The sequence below is a fragment of the Canis lupus genome, chromosome 26 (genome assembly GCF_048164855.1).
Source record: "Canis lupus baileyi chromosome 26, mCanLup2.hap1, whole genome shotgun sequence".
Lineage (NCBI taxonomy): Eukaryota > Metazoa > Chordata > Mammalia > Carnivora > Canidae > Canis > Canis lupus.
In genome coordinates this window covers 28,363,047-28,382,899 of record NC_132863.1, presented here as the reverse complement: position 1 = coordinate 28,382,899, position 19,853 = coordinate 28,363,047, and the positions used below count along the sequence as shown (strand labels likewise).

Sequence of the window (19,853 nt, the reverse complement as noted above, 5' to 3'; positions counted from 1 at the left end):
TGTTGCAACTGTTTTAGAAATGGTGATTTAACTGGGAAACAAAGGGATTTTTAATTGTGTTTTTTAGAAAAGGAAAAACAAAACTTTGGGTTTTGGTGTTATTTTCAATAGTACACAACATCCTAATAAGCTTGTATTTCCCATAAAAATGAACTGTGATGGTCTCACATTCCTGTTATCTGCTCACTTGCTAACCCATTTAATGCAATTCTCTGCAATGGGTTTCATCCTCTTAGCACAAATTAGTGAAATTTCATTTAGTGGATGAAAAAATCCATGAGTATCTCTATATACTGCTAGGCTACCAGTGCAAAAAGAGGCCTCATCAAGGTAGAATTACTGAAAGAATTACTGAAAGACAACTGAATAAATATGATATGATCAGTTAAACAGTAACGTTTAACAAGAAACGTAAACGTTAAGTATTCGAAGATGGTGGTTCTCTGACGTTAACCTGCATCCAAGTCACATGGAGCGCTTGTTAAAACAGATTGCTAGTCTCACACAAGATGGGCAGAGTCAGTGGGTCAAGGCATAGGTTCAAGACTTTGCATTTTTAACATGTTGCCAGGAACCACACTTAACAATTGAGAGGAGATGCAAATGTAATGGAGACCCAGATCTTGCTTTTATTTATTTTTTTAAAATCTTTTTTTTTAAAATTTTTTATTTATTTATGATAGTCACACAGAGAGAGAGAGAGAGAGAGAGAGGGAGGCAGAGACACAGGTGGAGGGAGAAGCAGGCTCCATGCACCGGGAGCCTGATGTGGGATTCGATCCCGGGTCTCCAGGATCGCGCCCTGGGCCAAAGGCAGGAGCTAAACCGCTGCGCCACCCAGGGATCCCCAGATCTTGCTTTTAAAGAGTTGAAGGATACTTAAAGAAAGACAATAAGCACGCATACCAAAAAAGTCTGCCAGGTGATAAAAAAATGCTTCAAGAGGATAAATGTCACAGTTATAGTACAGGTCAGAACCCAGATCTGCTGCCTCCCACAAAAGAACCAGGATGGAAAAAAGTAAAATGGCTGAAATTCAGACAAGAGTATGGGCTGGAAGCAAAGTAGTGCCATGGAAATAGTGCACGAAGAAAGTCTGGAGTCTTGCATTTAATTCTAGCTCTTCTCTAATTAGCTGTATGAATTTGGGCAAGGCATTTACTCTCTATAGGTCTTGATTTTTTTTTTTAATCTGTGATAGAAGTTATAAATTTCCTTTCAGTTGTAAAATTGATGGCGGCTACATGGAAGAGTAGGGACTTAAACTGGTTAATGAAGGCTGCGTGTAACTGAGAAGTATATAAGAAAGACAGGACTCATTCCTGGTAGAGGGAGGGGAATGAACAAAGACAGATACAAAGGTCAAAATAATTCTGACCGTTGCAGATCAGGGGGTAGGTAAAAAAGATGTCTGAAAGGTAGCAAGGCTAACATTTAAAAAGTGAGACATGAGAACGTCAAATGAGGCCAAGTACAAGGGGACTTTAAAAGTAGGCAGAGGATCTGAGGCAGAGGTCATCAGGATCGTATAGAGGGAGGTCCTTGAACAGGGAATAGCACACTGAAAATGGGAGTTTTTAAATCTAGTCCAGTAGTGCGGAATTAAACTGGGTAACAATAATGTTCACATCTCCAGAGAGCAGAGGGTATTAGTGAAGGCTGTCCATTAGAATCATAGGTGGAACTTCTCTAAAATATACCAAAGACAGAGACTGAGACAATGTGTCTGGAAATCTGTATTTTTTAGAGATCCAGCACTCAAATTCAGTATGTTTATGATAGTGAAAATTATAACAAGCACTTTCCCAGATTATGAGAAAAAAGCACAAGGCATTATTTTTAAAAACATACCTTCTTGCTGGCTTCACCCTTAAGCAGGATTCTCATTAATGTTCTGGGCAGACAGGATTTTTCTAAGGGCATTTGCTTACTAGTAAAATAACCTAATAGCATTTTAATGTTTAGATACCCCGAAACCTCAAAAAACTGTTTTAGAGAGAGCAACATGGCTATTTATGCCCTGAGGATTACATTAACACTGTGCCTAAAAGGCAAGAATCACTGGCTTGCTAGACTATTGAGTGGGACTCTTTATTACTCTCATTAGGGTAATGGAATCCAAGGAAAACCCCCAAAGGTCTCAATTTCCCTTCCTGTTACCATTTCAAAAAAAGACTGGCAAGTTTCAACACCTTTCAAAGGGCAGAGGCGGCCTGACATCCTGGTTTAATGACGGATCCCTGAAGCAAATGAAGGAACTCTCAAGGAACTTAAAGAAATTGGTCTTGACTTCAGAGACAAGAGCTATTGAATTGTTTTGTGTATTTTAAGGTTGGACCTCTCACCTATGGCCACCCCAGCAACAACTCAGGTCCCTGCCGTCTATCCTGTCCCCTCAACTCTGTGTTGGACTTTCCTCTCCTCCACTCCTCACTCCCAAAATGTTTTAAGGCTTTGGAGAATAAAAACGTGTTGAATGTTGAGGAAAGAAACTGAGAACTACATGGGGAAACAAGTCTAGTCCTAAAACCAAAGGACATCAAGACCCATGAGAGGAGGTCAAAAGAAGTTCCAAAGATGACACTGCATGAATTAATCAGACCTGATTTTTTTTTCCTAAAAGGTAGGAGAGTGTGTGTGTGTGTGTGTGTGAGAGAGAGAGCGAGAGAGAGAGAGAGAGAAAAGGAGTTGTAATCTACTGAACTATGCACTAAGTTTATACTCTGTAAGGCACATGTGCCCATATCCACTGACGGTAGTATCAGCTGAATATCAAGTCAAGCTGTAGAAGTCTGTTATAGATTTCATGAAAACAAATGGTTAAATAAGTAGCACTATGGAAGAATTCAATTGTCAGAAAGAAGAGTAATTGTGAGGCATATGCTATCTTAGGCAGAACATTCTTCTTGGGCCCTGCCAGACAGTAGAGGGTAATCTGACCTGACATACCTCAGACTTTCTGGATCTCTGTAAGGCTGTGAAGCATAGCAAGGCCATGAATACTTCTAGCTGTAAAATGCCTCCTTCTCACAGAAAAGCTGGGGATACTTGCTTGCCTGAGGACCAATTCAGTAGCATATAAGCAGTCCCAAACTGCCTTCCATCACACCTGTGATTAAAACTACTCTTTTTTTTTTTTTTTTTAAAGATTTTTATTTATTTATTCATGAGAGACACAGAGAGAGGCAGAGATATAGGCCGAGGGAGAAGCAGGCTCCCTATGAGGAGCCCGATATGGAACTCGATTCCAGGATCACAACCTGAGCCGAAGGCAGATGCTCAACCACTGAGCCACCCAGGTGCCCCTAAAACTACTCTTTTAAGAGAAGCTCTTGCCTCTCTCATTTCTCATTTACTCTATGGGACAGCACTAATTGTTAAAAAGACAGCAAAAGATCTATACGAAGAAGAGAGAATAAATAATCTAAAAGAAATATAAATATGAACAAAGGCTATAAATAGTAAACTAAAAGAGATGAGTAGCTAACAAACAAGCGGTAGCCAATATTCTTTCCCTGATTTTAAAATTCCAAAATAAAATCAAATCTGTTTTCATTTAGCAGATTAACAAAATTTTAAGTCTGATAGTATCAGATGTTGCTAGGGGAAACAGATACCCTGAAATCAGTGGGGCAGCTTTTATGCAGGACAACTCACCAAAAATATTAATGTGTGTATCCTCCAATCTATCAATTCTACTTCTAGGAGTTTATCCTACAGAAAAACTAACAGAAGTATGCAAGGAAAAATGTGTATATGAATATTCACTGTAGTACTTCTTACAACAGTGGAAAATTATTATGCAACAATGAAAAAGTGTTATAAAAAGGGGAATGGTTAAATTAATTTTGATATGTGCATAAAACAGAGTACTGGGACACTTGAGTGGCTCAGTGGTTGAGCAGCTACCTTCAGCTCAGGGCATGATCCCAGGGTCCTGGGATTGAGTACCACATCAAGCTCCCCGCAGGGAGCCTGCTTCTCCCTCTGCCCAGGTCTCTGCCTCTCTCTCTGTGTCTCTCATGAATAAATAAATAAAATCTTTAAAAAAAAAAAAAAAGAATATTAGGCAGCTCTTAGTTCAGTGAAAAAAACCAACTTGCAAAATAAAATACTATATAATTCTGTTTGTGAAACACACACACTCCCAGATACACAGAAAACTTCTTGAAGGACAGGTAAAATATTGCTAATAGTGGCTGCCTCTGGCAGATGGAATTAGAAGGAATCTACTGAGGGGAGCTTTTACTTTCAGTTTTAAACCTTCTGTACCACATGAATTCGTATTTAAAAATGTTTATAATATTTTCAGAGATATTGAAGGCTACTTTTTTTTAAAGGGTTTTATTTATTTATTCATGAGAGAACAGAGAGGCAGAGACCTAGGCAGAGGGAGAAGCAGACTCCCTGCGGGGAGCCTGATGCGAGACTGGATCCCAGGACTCTGGGATCACAACCTGAGCCAAAGGCAGATGAGCAACCCCTGAGGCATCCAGGTGCCCCTAAAGGGTACTTTAAAGCCTCTTCTTTAAAAAAACAAAAACAAAACAAAACAAAACAAAACGAAGAAGAAAGAGACAAGAGAAAGATTGTCTGAAAGATTCCCAAACTAGATCCCAAAGCAAAAAAGGACAAACATCTGTGCCAGTGACCCAGCTTCAGCCAGGCCCAGAGCAAAGAACAATGTGAGCTAGGGTCCCACAATGCCAAACTGACCTTCAGCCTCTTCAATAGCCACTGCAGAAGACCCTGCTGGGCAGCCTCAGTACACATCTCAGGTCGGAACTCTGCCATGTTTTCCACAATAGCTGAAAGGAGACAGACGCCAGTCATTTGGGAGGGCAATTTTGTTTCCATCTGCAACAAGCTTGTTTCCTTTCCCAGGACAAGCCCCATATTCCTCTGACTTCCAGTATTCCTCCTAGCCAGATGCTGTATTGTCATTATTAGATTAACCAGGGAGATTCTATGGTTTATTTTTAATTCAAGTAACATTGCAACTAAAACTCATAACTGAAAATGATGAAATTCACAAAAGGAGTAAGTGATAGATGTTCTGTGCTAATAGGGAACCACACTAGAGCAGAACACACAGAAAGGTGGCTATTTGCCTAGGAAGGCATTCTTAGTCCTCATTGTACTGTAGTCCCAGGGACCTGTAACCAAAGACACAGGGGACTGGGCATGAAGCCTTAGGGAAAAAAATCAGGGGATGGTGAATTCAGTCTCTTCCCTTCCTGATTCATTCATTTTCAGTTCTCTTTCTCTGGATATTACAAGAGAAGCAAGCATGATCTTCTTAATTGAACAAAATAATGTGCACAGAGGGGAAAGGCCATGCTGGCAGAGGTAACTGTCAGGTACTCGGAAGCAAATATAATTGGTCCTGCTATCTCCTACAACAGCCAAATTGCTGCTTAATAGAAAAATTAAAACTTAGGAGGCCAAAGGAAAAAAAGTTATTACATGACCACAATATTTAAAAAGGGAACATTTTTTTAAAAACCCCTATTGTTCCATTCTAACACATCCTATGCTTTCATTTCCGTTGGGGCCCCTTCAGCTCCCCATCCCAGGATATGTTACTATTATAAAGGAGATAGGGTTAGTTCTAAATTCTCTAAGGCCAATGCCCAGAACACATCAGGTCTGAGTTTTGAAGGAGAAAGAGCTAAAGAAATCACCGTATGTCTTAGGTTCTTCCTCACTCCTCTGCCCGTGTCAGCCAGTGGCAAGTTAAAAGACTCAGTGGGCAGCCCTCTCAGGTAGTGGAATACAAATCTATGTTAGCAGAGTAGCAATGAGACCCCTGAGAGCTGAGGACCACCACAACACCCTAAGTTACTTTCTCACATTTTCCAGCAAAATCAATTCATTCATTTTAATCTCTTATGCCCTTATTCTTCTGCTTACACTGTAGATGGCTTCCTGTTGCTCTTTAGAGTTGAATCCAATCATCCTGCCTTGGTTTACAAGATTGTCTTCCACAATCTGGGCAAACTCATGCCTCAGGTCCCATCTTCCACTACTGCTACCTCCTATTGCCACAATACATACCTACTCTTTTCTCAAGCCCATGCCCATGAACAGCTTTGCAATTGTAACTCTCTCCCATCCAAGGGTCCTTCTCACATTTCTCTGTCAAAACATACCTGTCTTCACATTCAGCCCCAATCAGCTACCTTTAAAGACCCTTCCTCACTTCCATACTGCTGTCCACTGACTCCTATTATACCATTTGTCATTCTGTATTATCTTTCCTTTCTGTTTAAGACTTCCCATCAGTCTGCTTCTTAGGAAGTAACATCATACTTAATTCATCTTTAATGTACCCCAGCATCCAGCACAGGGCCTCACAAATAGGAGGCATTCAATAAATGAGAGAGGGATGAACCTCCTGAGCTGATGGTAGGTGACCAATTTGAAACTAGACAGATCTCTAAAGCCTGCCAGCCTGGTGCTGTTTTCATTATACCAGGCCCTTTTTATTAAGTCAGTTAAGACTTTTGATAAAGTTTCTATTCAGCAAAATCCAGCATTAGGCTAACAGATGGTAATGCCAAATTCTAGCTCTAGACTGAAGCCAACCCCCAAGTTACAGATTGTTGTGTTCTCTCTTCTCTTAGTCCCTTGGTGCTATGTCTTCCCTCTTCTTTATGACAATGGTCACAGAAGAGAGTATAAAACAAGAGAAATCTGTGGTAGACAAAAGAGCTGAGAGGAAAATCTAATCTAATCAAAATTTCTGCTTCAGCTGGGCCTCATTCATTTCTCAAGCTCTGTTTAAGATATGTCACCTTTGGTTTTTTTTTTTTTTTTTTTTTTTAATAAGACAATGACCAGTGTTAAAGAGGACTACCCAAAAGCATAATTTTAAATAGGCTAATGGTTTGGCAACTTTGCAAGGAAAAAGACCTGGGAGATTCAAGGAGGAAGAAGGGAAATACTGCAAAGAAATCCACTTAAATTAACATATGATGAAGGTGCATCCAAGTTAACAATAATACTTCAACTCTGGTTACATGGCAAACTACACATAAGACAAAGAAACACTTAACTCTTTTTAAAATAAACTATCTTATAAGGGTACTCCACTGTGCCAAAGTTTGTAGTCCCACTGAAGGAAAGAAGGAAGAAAAACCAATATAGGGGGATTAAAAATTATAAAATACACACTTTCTAAAGCTTAAAAAAAAAAAATCACCCTGCATAGGCATGACTCTAACATTTGGAGGCAAAGGCCTGCTAACAGAAGTGTTTTTGTCCAGGAAGTTATCTACTTAATGGACTTCCAATTTTATTACTGCAAGCCAAACCAAACCAAACCTGCAGTTATATGAAATTTACACAAGGGTCTTCATTTTTGGAAAAGCAGTCTGGGAGCAGAAGGAAAGAAAATACCACTACTGTTGATTCTATTATGAAGGAAGAAAGAAATGAGCACAAAGCCCCAAAACAAACAAGACGGTTTCAGGATCACTGGTCGCCCTGCCCCTCACCTAGAGTATTATGGACACCATCCGCCTCTTCTTTCACAGACTCATCCAGGCGCTCCAGATTCTGCACAAGCAGGGCCACCACTTGCCCATCCACCTTCAGCAACAGAGAAGCAAAAGGAGAAAGGGATACATGTCACAAAACAGTCTCTCAAATGCTCCCATTCCCATACTCTGCTCACCTGCATGAACAAAATAACTGACCACCCATGGTTCTACAGTGTGCTCTCTCATCCCATTATCTCTTGGAGTCTTGAAGTGACTCCAAGGTAAAGAAAGGGCAGGCTTCATTATCCCTAACTTATGATGAGTAAATCTAAGCTTAAGGAGACAAAGTAAAATTCAAGGTTACAAAGTTAGTGAGTGCTAGCACTAGCACTTGAACCCAGGCCTTTGAAAATCAAGTTTAGCACTCTTTCTACTTCTCTGTGGTACTGAAACAAACACCCTGGAAAGTACCATCTGAAATCAGGTCAATAGTTTGTTCCAGGGGAGCCTGAGTGGCTCAGAGGTTTAGCGCCTCCTTCAGCCCAGGGCTTGATCCTGGAGACCCAGGATCGAGTCCCATAATGTTGGGCTCCCTACATGGAGCCTGCTTCTCCCTCTGCCTGTCTCTCTCTCTCTCTCTCATGAATAAATAAATAAATAAAAATCTTAAAAAAAAAAAAAGTTTGTTCCAGTCAAAAGCTGGGAAGTTTACTCACCATACTTTACACAGACCTCAAAATTTAGGGTTAAACTCAAAACATTCCTAACATTCTATACTAAGCTATTATGAAACTATTACTTCTGATGAATTTCTAATTCCTTCTTGAGAAGAGTATTAACATAATAAAATGCCTGACATTTGTATTACATTTAATGCACAGAACAGCAATTAAATCTCTTTAATTTGATTCACACAACCTTATAGAAAACTCTCAGTAGCCACATCACAGAGCCGATATTCAGAGATTAACGGTTTAGCCAAGACCAAATGGCTACTGAGCAGTGGCAGCAAAAGCAAAAAACAAGCTTCTTTCTTTGGTGAAAGAACCCTTTTACTACTTCACGCTTCCCTCTGTGCACAGTTTGTACTCTTAGGGAGACTGCCCTTTGGGTAACCCTGATGCAAACCTAGGAAGGTAACTAAGGAAACACTACAGTGATTATCCACCTGGTAATGACTTCTCATCAGGAGCCAGTCAAGAACCTGTACAGGAACATAACACCTGCTGTGTGTCTGTGGTATATCCTCTCTGACTGCCTCACTGAGGAAATGGGAATAAATTATAAAGATTAAATAAAATTATGTGGCATGCCTTACCCTGGGTCTAGATTAAACATTAAGTAGAGAGTTTGAATATAGTTCTCGACCCTTTCTGACATCTGATCATTCACTATTTGCACCTGCCACAGACCAAGAAAAACTCCAGTCCTTTGAAGGAAGTCACCAAACCCTTGTTCATCCTGGCATACTTTTCCAAGGGTAGTACAAGGCTACAGTACGTGACAGACAGTCATTTTGCTAAATTCAAACAAACTGACACTTACTTCGTGTAAATGCAATCAGGTCTTTTATAAAAACTGTTCTATCTACTCTCATGTAATCCTCACAGCTTTTAAAGATGAGTAAACAAAGGTCCAGAGAGGTTAACTAGCTTGGCCAAAGTCACAAATGTTGTGGCAGTAGTGATTGGCTCTAAGCGCCTATTTTTTCCAATCAGATCCTGTTACTTTGGGGAGGGGAAAACAAAGGAGAGAGAAGGAAACATCTCATTCGACTGACACTGCCGGAGCACTTACATATAAGACACCCTACAACACAATTCAAACCGAGCCCGAGAACAGAACAATGGCAAGAGGGACAGATCTTGAAATAAGACCCCTTTATTCTTTATTGGTGATACTTAAAAGAAGCATCTATCAAGGAGAAAAAACTGAAATTATTGACTAATATGCAAACCTGAATCATACATGAGGTAATTTCTAGGCTCTGCCGTTTATGGTGTGAAGAACAAAGCAAGACACTAGCTGCAGATTTGAGAGGGTACTGATGCCAGAATTGAGGGTGCCCATAAATACAAGAATGAGCTGTTTTCCCCTCTTATTCCAAGGAGATACATAATCTCGCTCTCAAATCTCACAGCCAGCAAAAGCTTCACTGAAGAAATCCACCGCAATGTTTTCCTTAATTAATTGGACAATTTGAGGATGTGAGAGGAAACAGAAAAACATCTGGGGGGAAAATATGAACCATGTCACAGTTTGTTTTTCCCTAAATCACCCTGATTGACTTATAATCTCCCTGAATCCTAAAGCAGCAGACACTGCAAATCCACTGGGTATCACACTGCTTGTTGGTTCTACAAACTGCCTCACTCATTTCAATTGCTTATTACTGCTTTATCTGCATTATTTTTCCCTCTTTCCTTGATTCTTAGTTAACGTTTCCCATCTCTGCTGTCTGGAAAATGGTGGGGGGCGGGGTGGGGGGAGGACAGTGGCAGTACACAACGCATTCAAATCCCAGAACTGAATGGGTCTTTGGCTGAAGGAATATCTTTTTCCTTGCCACGGAAATCTAACTTCTAACAGACAGCTTTTTCAAGCTTGCAAAATGTGAAACTTTATGTTTAGCTGGGTTAAATGCAATTTTATCTAATTTTAGGAGGGTCAAAGCAGTCAAAATACATTCAGCTCAGAAAACTCTTGGGAAAATATTTGTATTATGCATAGCTCTGGATATCACCTAGTAGGAGCACAAAGTAACATTCTGTGTTAACCCCCTAGCCCCTTGGGTCTACCACCTTCATGCCAATGTTTTGGATCTGTGACTAAGCCTGAAACCAAAACAAATCCTGGTCAGGGACCAGAGCATCAGCCAGAGCAACCCTGGCCTTGGAAATCATGACTGTCTGAAGCCTGATGTCTTCTGGTAAGTCACTGGATACTTCAGCTTGTTAGCAGGTCTCCTAAACAATATTCTGGCAGGTCCTACTGAGACCAAGTTCAAGGGCATGTTCAGATATCCTTTTCCACTTGACCAGGGAAGAATAAAGAGAAAAGGAGGAAACTTTTAAAAAGGACAGATGAGAAGGTTCGAAGGATTCTTTTTCTATCTTGTACAATCTGCCAATAACCTTTCTTAAAGAGTGTGGAGTAAAATTTTCTACCTGCTATGAGTTCTGGAAATTTCATATTTGAAAAACTAGGAAAAAACTTTCCATATCCACTGAATCTTGATCACCCAGTAAGTTTTGAGGATACATACGGCAATATGGTCAGAACGCAAAACTTCATTCCTGCTGTCATTTATCTAGAAATATTTTAGCTTCCCCTGTTGCTCCTCCAATTCATTATCCACACAGCTGCCAAGAATGGTCTTCCTAAAAAGTTAGGCCAGACTATGTTACTACTCCCTTGCTCAAGATACTCCAGTTACTCTCCTTCATACTGGCAATTCCACTCCAACTTCCTACCAAGGCCTACAAAACCCTGAGCAACCTAACCCTGGCCATGCTCTCTCCCCTCCCCCAAGCTGTCTGTGCTCAGACAATTTTTCTGTTCCTTGAATCTGTCAAGCTCATTCCTGCCTTAGGTCCTTTGCACTTGTCCCATCTCGCCCTCAGTCATTCTGAATGGCTGGTTTCCTCTTGTCATGCCGAGCTCAGGCCTTCCCTGACTGTCAAATCTAATGTGACTTCCCAGTCACCATACATCACATCACTGTATTTTAATCCTTTATGTAACAGAGAATCACTAACTAGTTTCTGATCTGTTTACTGCTTCTCCCTACGCTAGAATTTGAGCTCCACAAAAGCAGACTGTCTCTTGCTCACCACTATATACCCGATTCCTGGAATGTAGAACATACAAAGCACTCAATAAGCATTCAATGAATGAACGAACTAATGAATTTTGCTTGGGACAAATACAAATGAAGGTGAAGACATTAAAAGAAATGAGAAGGGATAAAAATGATAGGATCCAGACATTTACATAATAAATGCCTTTAAGGGCAACCACAAACCTGCCAAGCTCAGCCCATGCATTGCCTGTGCCTCAGTAGCACAAATGCATTGCCAACCAACCCAAGCCAAACCACCACAGAACCTCAAAGTTGAATGTTTACGTAGGGTTAATTGAGTGCAAGAATGGGTATGGAGAGCAACCCCTGAGTCTCCATATCAAAGCCACTTTGTGAAACTCTTTACCAAATGGTGGCTCCTAGCCACCATGGCCAATGTCATGGCTCAGCCTCAGAGAGTCCACCTCTTCTCCTGGGACACCTGCATGCATCCTCCTGTTAAAGCTTCCCTTTGAGGCCACAGAAAGTACCTGCAGTCTTTACTGATTCTTTCCCATCACAAGTGATTTGCTCCTTCTTCCCCACTTCCAGAGAAGCTTCATCTCTCACAACTGTTCTTAATATTCTGCCCCGCAGTATCATTACTTATTTCATCTTTTTTTTTTAATCAAATATCTATCGTGCCTTATTTAGGTCCATTCTCTTCAAAAAATTTTTTGAGTATTTATTCAGTGTTTTTTGAACATTTTTTGAAAATGAAAAAAAAATGCTTGTTGAACTCAACAAACATAAACCTCTTGCTGCATGGTAGATGATACAAACTGTTTTAACTTGACATTTACTAAGTATTTAGTATGTCCCAGGCATAATAACACCCTTATGAAGATAATGGCCAACATTTACTTGGCGTTTATACTGTGTTGGACACTGTCCTAAAGATTTATTAAATATCTCATTTATTCCTCACTTCAGTGTTATGCAATAGGCACTACTGGTACCCCCATTCTACAGAAGAAGAAACTGAGTACAGAGAGATTAGGTAACTTTCCCAAGGACACACAGTTGGTAAATGATAATTTGGCCATTCCCTTGATGGGAATCACATCTCACAAAAGATTAACTTATAAATAGATGGTCTCTAAGCCAATGTGACAAGTGCTATTACACATAAAGTGCTAAAAGAACACAAACTCCAGTCGGGGGATGAGCCTAAAAAACACTCAGAAGAGACAAGCTTTAAGTCAGGCTTTAAAAGAAGAGTGGGAGTATCGCAAGTAGTCTAGGAGAAGCAAGGCTTGCCATGCTGAAAGCAGGTCTATGCAAAGGCATGGGGCTGCCAAGCACATGGCAAATTTGGGGACTAGTAAGTAAGAAATGACTGTAATCTAATCATAACCCTCAAGAAGTCCTAAGACTTCTTTAGAGAGGTATGCCAAAGAAGTGTCATTAAAGCAGTATACCCTTGCATTTACTACTCTTCAGAAAAGACTCTATTTTCCAGGCTATCAAATCAGTTTGTTACAAAGCACAAATATTCACCTTTTGCTTAAGTAATAACTGTAGATACAGACCAAATTTTAAGCCCCAAAGATCCCCAAGAATGCCAGGACAGCACTCTCTCCCCACAAATGTGCTAGTCTATTGCTTAGGACTTCCAACTGCGAAAAAGACCAAGGCAATAACTGCAAACTGCACACCACAATAAATTCTGCTCTGTGCCCTCTAGCCTCTGCTCATGCAATTCCAAGCCTCTGATATTGGCCCCAAATTAAAACTACAAAGACAACTCAACTCTTGTAATATGAGAATACTTATCAAACTTCTACTGAATGCAGCGCAAGGGTGGAGAAAAAAAACAAATGAAAGACCATCCACCAGTTCTGTTCTCTGTTATTTACTGATGGCTTCTGACTGGCTGCAGACAAGTAAATAATATATAGGAGTCTAGGAACGCTCAATTGTGATTCACACCAACCCCATCAGTATAAAGCTGTTAAGAGTCAAAATCTTAAAATGATAATAAAAAAAAAAACCTAAACAAACAGAAAACCCTGTGTAGCAGCTACCTAACAGCTCCCCAGACTGAGGATGAACTGTTTCTTTCCAAACAAACAATAAAATCTGCACAATCCAGCTTTTGTTGGTGGGCTTAGCAACACAGAAAACACAAAGGGGGCTTTTGTGTGAATTGCTGTTTCTGGGTACGTTTTACAGGCAGCAGCCAGGCTAGCTGCTCTCTCTCTCATCTCCCCTATTCACACAGGCAAAGGATGGTAATTAAAATCAGCCCAGGGACCAGGCAGGAAGGCTCACTCAGGGCCACTATAATTAACCTCTAGTAGGTAAGACTGCACAAATGCCACTGTGGGGACCCAGAGCAGGAGCAAGGGCCACAGCCTTCCTTCAGATGCTCCTCAAAACAAAAGGACAACCCAAGATCATCCTTTTCTTTCTGCACAGTGGTTCAAAGGAAAAATAAAGGTCCTGAATTCTACAAAAGTGGCAGTTCGCTCTAGGAAGGAGCTTGAAAGAAAAATGGCAATAGAAATTTTCATCAAACTCAGTCACAAATAGCCCTGCTGGACTCCAGCCTCATGCTCTGTAGGAGACAGTCCTTCATATCCAGTGGGTTCACAGCCTTTCCATTCACACCAAATACCAGTAACAAGCATGGCACATGGAAAATTTCTAGTGTCAAGGACCTTGAGAGAGAAAGAGTGAGGAGAGGGTGGGTGGAGCAGCAATGGGGTGTCAGAATCATTTGGGGCCCCAGTCATAGCCATTCTGATTCAGTGGGTTTGAGATGGGGCCAGAATATAGCCTAACAAACACCCCGGTGCTTCTAATACAACCTACTGTAGCCATCTTTGATAAACTATAAACTGTATCAAAACCAGATTTTACAGACATTCTTAGAAGAAAACACAAGATTGTAGAAGATAACAGAGGGAAACTTAACTGAGCCTAGAGGGAGACAGCATGCTGGGTGGACAGAGCCCCACAGGAAGTATCAGGGTATCAGGGTAAGAGGCTGGACCAGACTCCCTCCACCACTGGCCAGTTGTAGCACCTTTCCAGTCTTGGAGGCTTCTACAATCACTGGCTAGAGAGGGAAGCTGGTGTGGTGGGGATCTGAACACACAGGCTCTGGTGTCAGGGCCTGGCTGATTGACCCAGTGGAGGGCTGTCCTTCTGTATCTGGGTTTCCTCATGTGATGAGTTAAATTCTATGTTTAACTCACACAGAAATTCCTTCTGACTGGCTGCTGCCTAGAGGACTCTGAAGCCTTGCCCAGGCTCCACAAAAAAAGCACAGAGAAATCCATCGGCCCTGTCTCTACAGGCAGGGGATGCAACTCTGGCTGGATGAGCTAGAACATCTGTCCTTACTTTTAACGTTCCCCAATTCCCTATCTGTAAAATAATAATGGTATCTATATTCACTGGTGCTTGGAGAGGAGAGAAAAAACATCTGTGAAAAGGTTAGCAGCACCATGGTTAGGGACAGAACAGGAACATGGAGTCTAGGAGAACACAGAGTCAAGGAGAAGACAGGTTCAAAGCCCAGCTACGTGACCAGGGCAAACTGTCTTTGCCTTTGCAAGCCTCAGTGGCGCAGCTGGAAATGGGGATATGGTAATATCTATATGAAAGGATATGGTGAGGATCACATAAAGTGAAAGAAATGAGAAAAAGGGGACGCCCTGAGTGGCTCAGCGGCTTAGCACCTGCCTTCAGCCCAGGGAGTGAACCTGGAGTCCCGGGATCGAGTCCCACATCAGGTTCCCTGCATGGAGCCTGCTTCTCCTTCTGCCTGTGTCTCTGCCTCTCTCTTTCTCTGTGTGTCTCTCATGAATAAATAAATAAAATCTTTTTAAAAAAAAAAAAAGAAAAGAAATGAGAAGAAGCCTGCCTACAGTAGATATTTAGTAAATGCTAGGCCTCTATAACTCCTTCCTTTACACAGTTCCAGAGTTATCAAGTACCCCCCCAAGTTGCATTTCTACTTTCTCACTCATTCAGGGCAGTCTCACCACAGAGCCCACACCCACCTGCTGCCACTCACAGACACAACAGGGATGATGCACATACCCACAAAACCAACCTGGATGTGCAACTTACCAGAGCATCGATGAGTACTTCCGCTCCCTCTTCACTCTCATGAAGGGTGTCTATATCTGTTAATTCCTGAAGCAAATCAACCACAGCTATGGACACATGTGAAAAGTGTTAAGGGTATCACGTACATATTGAAACCCTACTGACATTTTATCAAACTCTTTCCTTCCCTCCTGTTTCCTTGTCAATCATTTTATTACCATTCACCTTTAATACACTGTGGTTTTATTAACATCTCTTCAACAGGGTTCTACTCACAGTGGGTGTTCAGTCAATGTTGTTAACTAATTCAGTCTTTTTCCTTATGCTGCTTTCCTGGTCACTTATTCCATAGGTTCACCACATTTTCATAAATTTCAAATAAATTGCTCTGGAGGCCAACACCCTTAACCCTACCTCACAATTTAAATTCTTGGAACTCAGTATAATCTGAACTACCCTGTACAGTTCACCTTCGAAGGCAGTAACGATTTCTGAGATGAGATGGCTGGTGTTCACCAAGAGGTCGGCAGAGAGCAGGGCACAACGAAATCAGTTTCAGATGTAGAGGGAAGGCTTTACACTGGACTGCGCTAAACACCCCCCCCCCCCCCCCCGCCCCAGCTCCCTCTCCTTAAACACTGAGCTACTGTGGACATAAAAGGAAGAACAATGAGAATTAAACACTAGGCAAAAATAGAAAGAGGAAAATATATATGAAAGAAAACATGAAAGAGAGAACAAAGGAGTTATGTTTGGAAACTGTTTCCCTTCTTCACCCTGGAAACACAATCCCTCTCTCTCTCTCTCATACACGGACACGGACACCGATACCGTGCTCTGCCGACCTGCATTTCTGAATGTCTACGAGAAGAAAGCACTGTGACGGTGACAAAAGCAAATCCATTATTCTTATTCAATGTGGGCCTCAGTTTCCTCATCTACAAAATGAGGAAGTTCAAAAATCAGAGAAATTTAAAAATTACACACCACAGGCAACTGCCAACATGTAACAAATGAGGAATATAGACATCCTAGAAAAGGAGCTACCAAACTAACTTGGAAATCAGGAATGATGTGCTAGAAGATTGGTCAGAAAACAGGAAACTAAAAAGGATGAGGGCAGAGGGGCAAGAAAGCCACACAGAGACACTGGAACGTACAAAGGTACATGAAGAAGAGAACAAAGAGGATCAGGGGAAGGAGGGGAGGACAAAGAAAGGGGAGAAGAGAGAAAATTACAACTAGAACTATGTGAAGAGGGGATCCCTGGGTGGCTCAGCGGTTTAGCACCTGCCTTTGGCCCAGGACATGATCCTGGAGTCCCGGGATCGGATCCCACATCGGGCCCCTTGCACGGAGCCTGCTTCTCCCTCTGCTTCTCTCTCTCTCTCTCTCTCTCTCTCTGTCTCTCATGAATAAATAAATAAAATCTTAAAAAAAAAAAAGAACCGCATGAAGAGAATAATATTTTGAAAGAATAAGCTAATAGCTGTGTGCAGGCTGCATGAAAGCACCTAGTGCAGGGGGTGGGGGTGGGCAGATGGGAGGCAGGATGAGCAGGTAACTGTGAGGGCTGGGTGGGAGCCAGGTCTGGAGGAAAAGATACCATGTACCCGAATTCAGAGTGAGACAAGGTCAGAACCAGGGCAGTTTCACTAGAACTGGAAAGAAAAAAATAAAAGGAAAGATATAGGACACAGTAATAAGAATGATAGGACTTGCTCAGTGCCAACTGACATTCCAGGTATTTTATGAACATTTTTTGCTGAAAGAAAAAATATTAGCAGATTTGTTTTATTCATCTGTAACTGACCAGTTGACCATCAAGCACAAGTAATTAAACTCTCTGTGCCACCTTCATTCACTCTTTAAAGTGATATTGACCCAAAACACGAGAGTGCTACAAAACTTAAGACAACTTTGGACAAAACTCCTTTATGTGCTAGTCTAGTTTTCATTAACAAAGTAACCAGAAAGCAGGTGACACAGAAGACCACACATCATATTTGACATATAGTAAACCAAAACACTTAAGTTGAATTAATTAAAAAAAAAAAACAACTGGCTACCAAACTAACCTCTAGAAGCCCCAGAGCTACCCGACTCGTAGGAACTAGTAGTAAAGACTGCAGTGGTCGCCACTGTAATAACCACCATGTCTAAAAGTCATCATTATGCCAAGCACTGTGCTACCAAATTCACACAAGGGCATTATAAGATACGTGTGATCCCTATTTTACAGATCAGAGAGGTAAAAAGCTCAAAGTGGTTAAGTACTTTAGCTAAAGGTCACTGCAATATTAAGGCAGAATGTTAGGTCCATCTGGTTCCAAAAATGATACTTTAGCCACTACACTTCATATTACTGCACAGGGGAATACATACCAAGTTTAAACAGGGCTAGGTTCAGGTAAATTCTAGCTAATGACTCTATTGTAATTATAGTGAACTGTCACAGATTTCTACCAAGAATTATTAAAAGTTTCAGGAAGAAAAAAGATGCTGAAAAAAGAAAACTCCCCCTCACCCTCCTCATCTAAGAAACTCCCAAATATATGCTCTTAAAAAGTTCTTCCATATAGAGTGTAAAAATCCTATTATCTAGTCATATGCTTATTTTATATGCATGGCATTTCATCTCTCCATCCATCCATCCATCCATCCATCCATCCATCCACTGTAGAGTTAGAGGTCTGTAGGACAAGAACATCAGGCATGTAGAGTACTATCATTACCTCCCTTGAATAACGCCATGCAGAACTAAGAACTCATATAGGATGACTGTTCATTAAACAACAGCCTCAAGAGACAGGTGGGGTATATATGAAAGAACAACAGATGAAGAGTCAGAGCAAACAAGAGGACAGGAGTCATGTCGTATTCATCTTTGCTTTCTATCTTTAGTGACCTGAACTATCCCGAAATTATCACTAGTTGTATAATTCTGTCCAAGCCCCTTCAACTCCTTACAGCTTAGTTTCCTCACCTGTAAAACGGTAGCAATGATCTCTGCTCAGCCCATCTCACTGAGTAGCTAGAAGGAATAAATAACATCACGTAATATCAAAGACCAAGCAAATCAAAGTACTAAGAAAACATGAAAGTATCTTATAATAAAGACTGTTAGCCAAGTCTTCCCAGAGAACAGAGAAAGCCCAGCCCTCACTGTTGCCTTCACTTTCTCCTGAAACCTCTAAAATCTAAAATGTAAGCTAACAACAGCATGGTCTCCCTTTCTGGGTCACCATGGGTTGGAAGATCTAATTTTATATTTCGGCTATGCCATAGACATTCAGATTGATCAAGTCCTTTTTCAGCCTCCAAGGTCTTATGGGCCAGATATCATATTTTTCTTTGATTAGTCTTATACCATGCTCACAGATGTGTCACATTAAACCTACGAACTTTTTATAAAAAGGAAAAAAAATTGACAATGGTGGTGGTTTTATATAGGACAGGATAAATGCCTAACTTTCACCAAGGAAAGTCATTTCTAAAAATGTTCCAATGGTTATCTCCTTGCCTATTCTCCTGCCTCAGTTGAGAAGTCAAACTTGAAACCAGTTATCAGCTACCATGACTGGTAAACATCTCATCAATTCTACTGCTAACTGATTTTACATAAATTCCTAACTTTCACCAAATAACCTTTCAGCAAGGCAGTAATAAGTCCATAATTTTAATTATCAACTCCTGGATAATGTAATATGACCCAGAAGACAGGGGTCATTTGAAGACCAGAAAGAGGAATGAGAACCAAAACTAAAGATAGACAGGCAGACTCTCAATCTTGATGAGAAAATTCAGCATGGTCTGCCGCCCATCCAACATTTCTTCACAAGCAGACTCTGGGCATGGGTGATAGGTTTTTCCACTGTAGTTACAATTTCATTTCACAAGGTAAAAGGCTCTCCCGTCCAAGTATAATAGGAAAACAGAGAGCCTGTCTCTCTGTGAATTACTAAAACACAGTTTTTGATAGCCTATTTTGTCATGTCGAGTAGAAAGGCCACCCCGCACACTCCCTCCGTACCTGTCCACTACTGGGGCAATAAGCTAGTGTAATAAGAGGTGAAGTAGAAAAGACCAGCTGGGCATGAAATGGTCCAGAATACAAAGGCTCTTGGAAAAAGAGGGTATTTACTTCCACTTTTTGGCTTTAGATATTTGCTTTTGGATATGATCCACGTAGAGTTTGGGTACAGAAACTAAACATTAATCTCATTAATCTCCAATGAGATGTGTCCATAAGGAACAAAGTTATAAGATGTAATAAGCAGATGGCATTTTTTTTTTAAAGTCATTTCAAAAAGAATTCCTTAAAAAAAAAAATGAACCAGTCTAGATCCAGAGACTATACCCAATTTAATGGAACAAATGTGGGTTTTGTTATGTTTTAATCTTTTTTCTTTTACTCCTAGGTTCGGACAGTGATTCGATATGGCTCAATTAATGCAGATGTATTT

General features: G+C 40.9%; 1 protein-coding gene across 5 annotated transcripts in view; it reads right to left on the bottom strand.

The window, feature by feature from the left end:
- CTNNBL1 (catenin beta like 1) overlaps positions 1–19,853 on the bottom strand; it is a 161,133-nt gene that overhangs the window by 91,750 nt on the left and 49,530 nt on the right. For all 5 annotated transcript variants that reach the window (XM_072800986.1, XM_072800985.1, XM_072800982.1 and 2 more), the window contains exons 5-7: positions 15,409–15,506; positions 7,500–7,593; positions 4,717–4,808 (exon numbers count right to left, since the gene is read on the bottom strand). In XM_072800986.1, the coding sequence (XP_072657087.1) occupies positions 4,717–4,808; positions 7,500–7,593; positions 15,409–15,506 (284 nt within the window). The remainder of the gene's footprint in view (positions 1–4,716; positions 4,809–7,499; positions 7,594–15,408; positions 15,507–19,853) is intronic.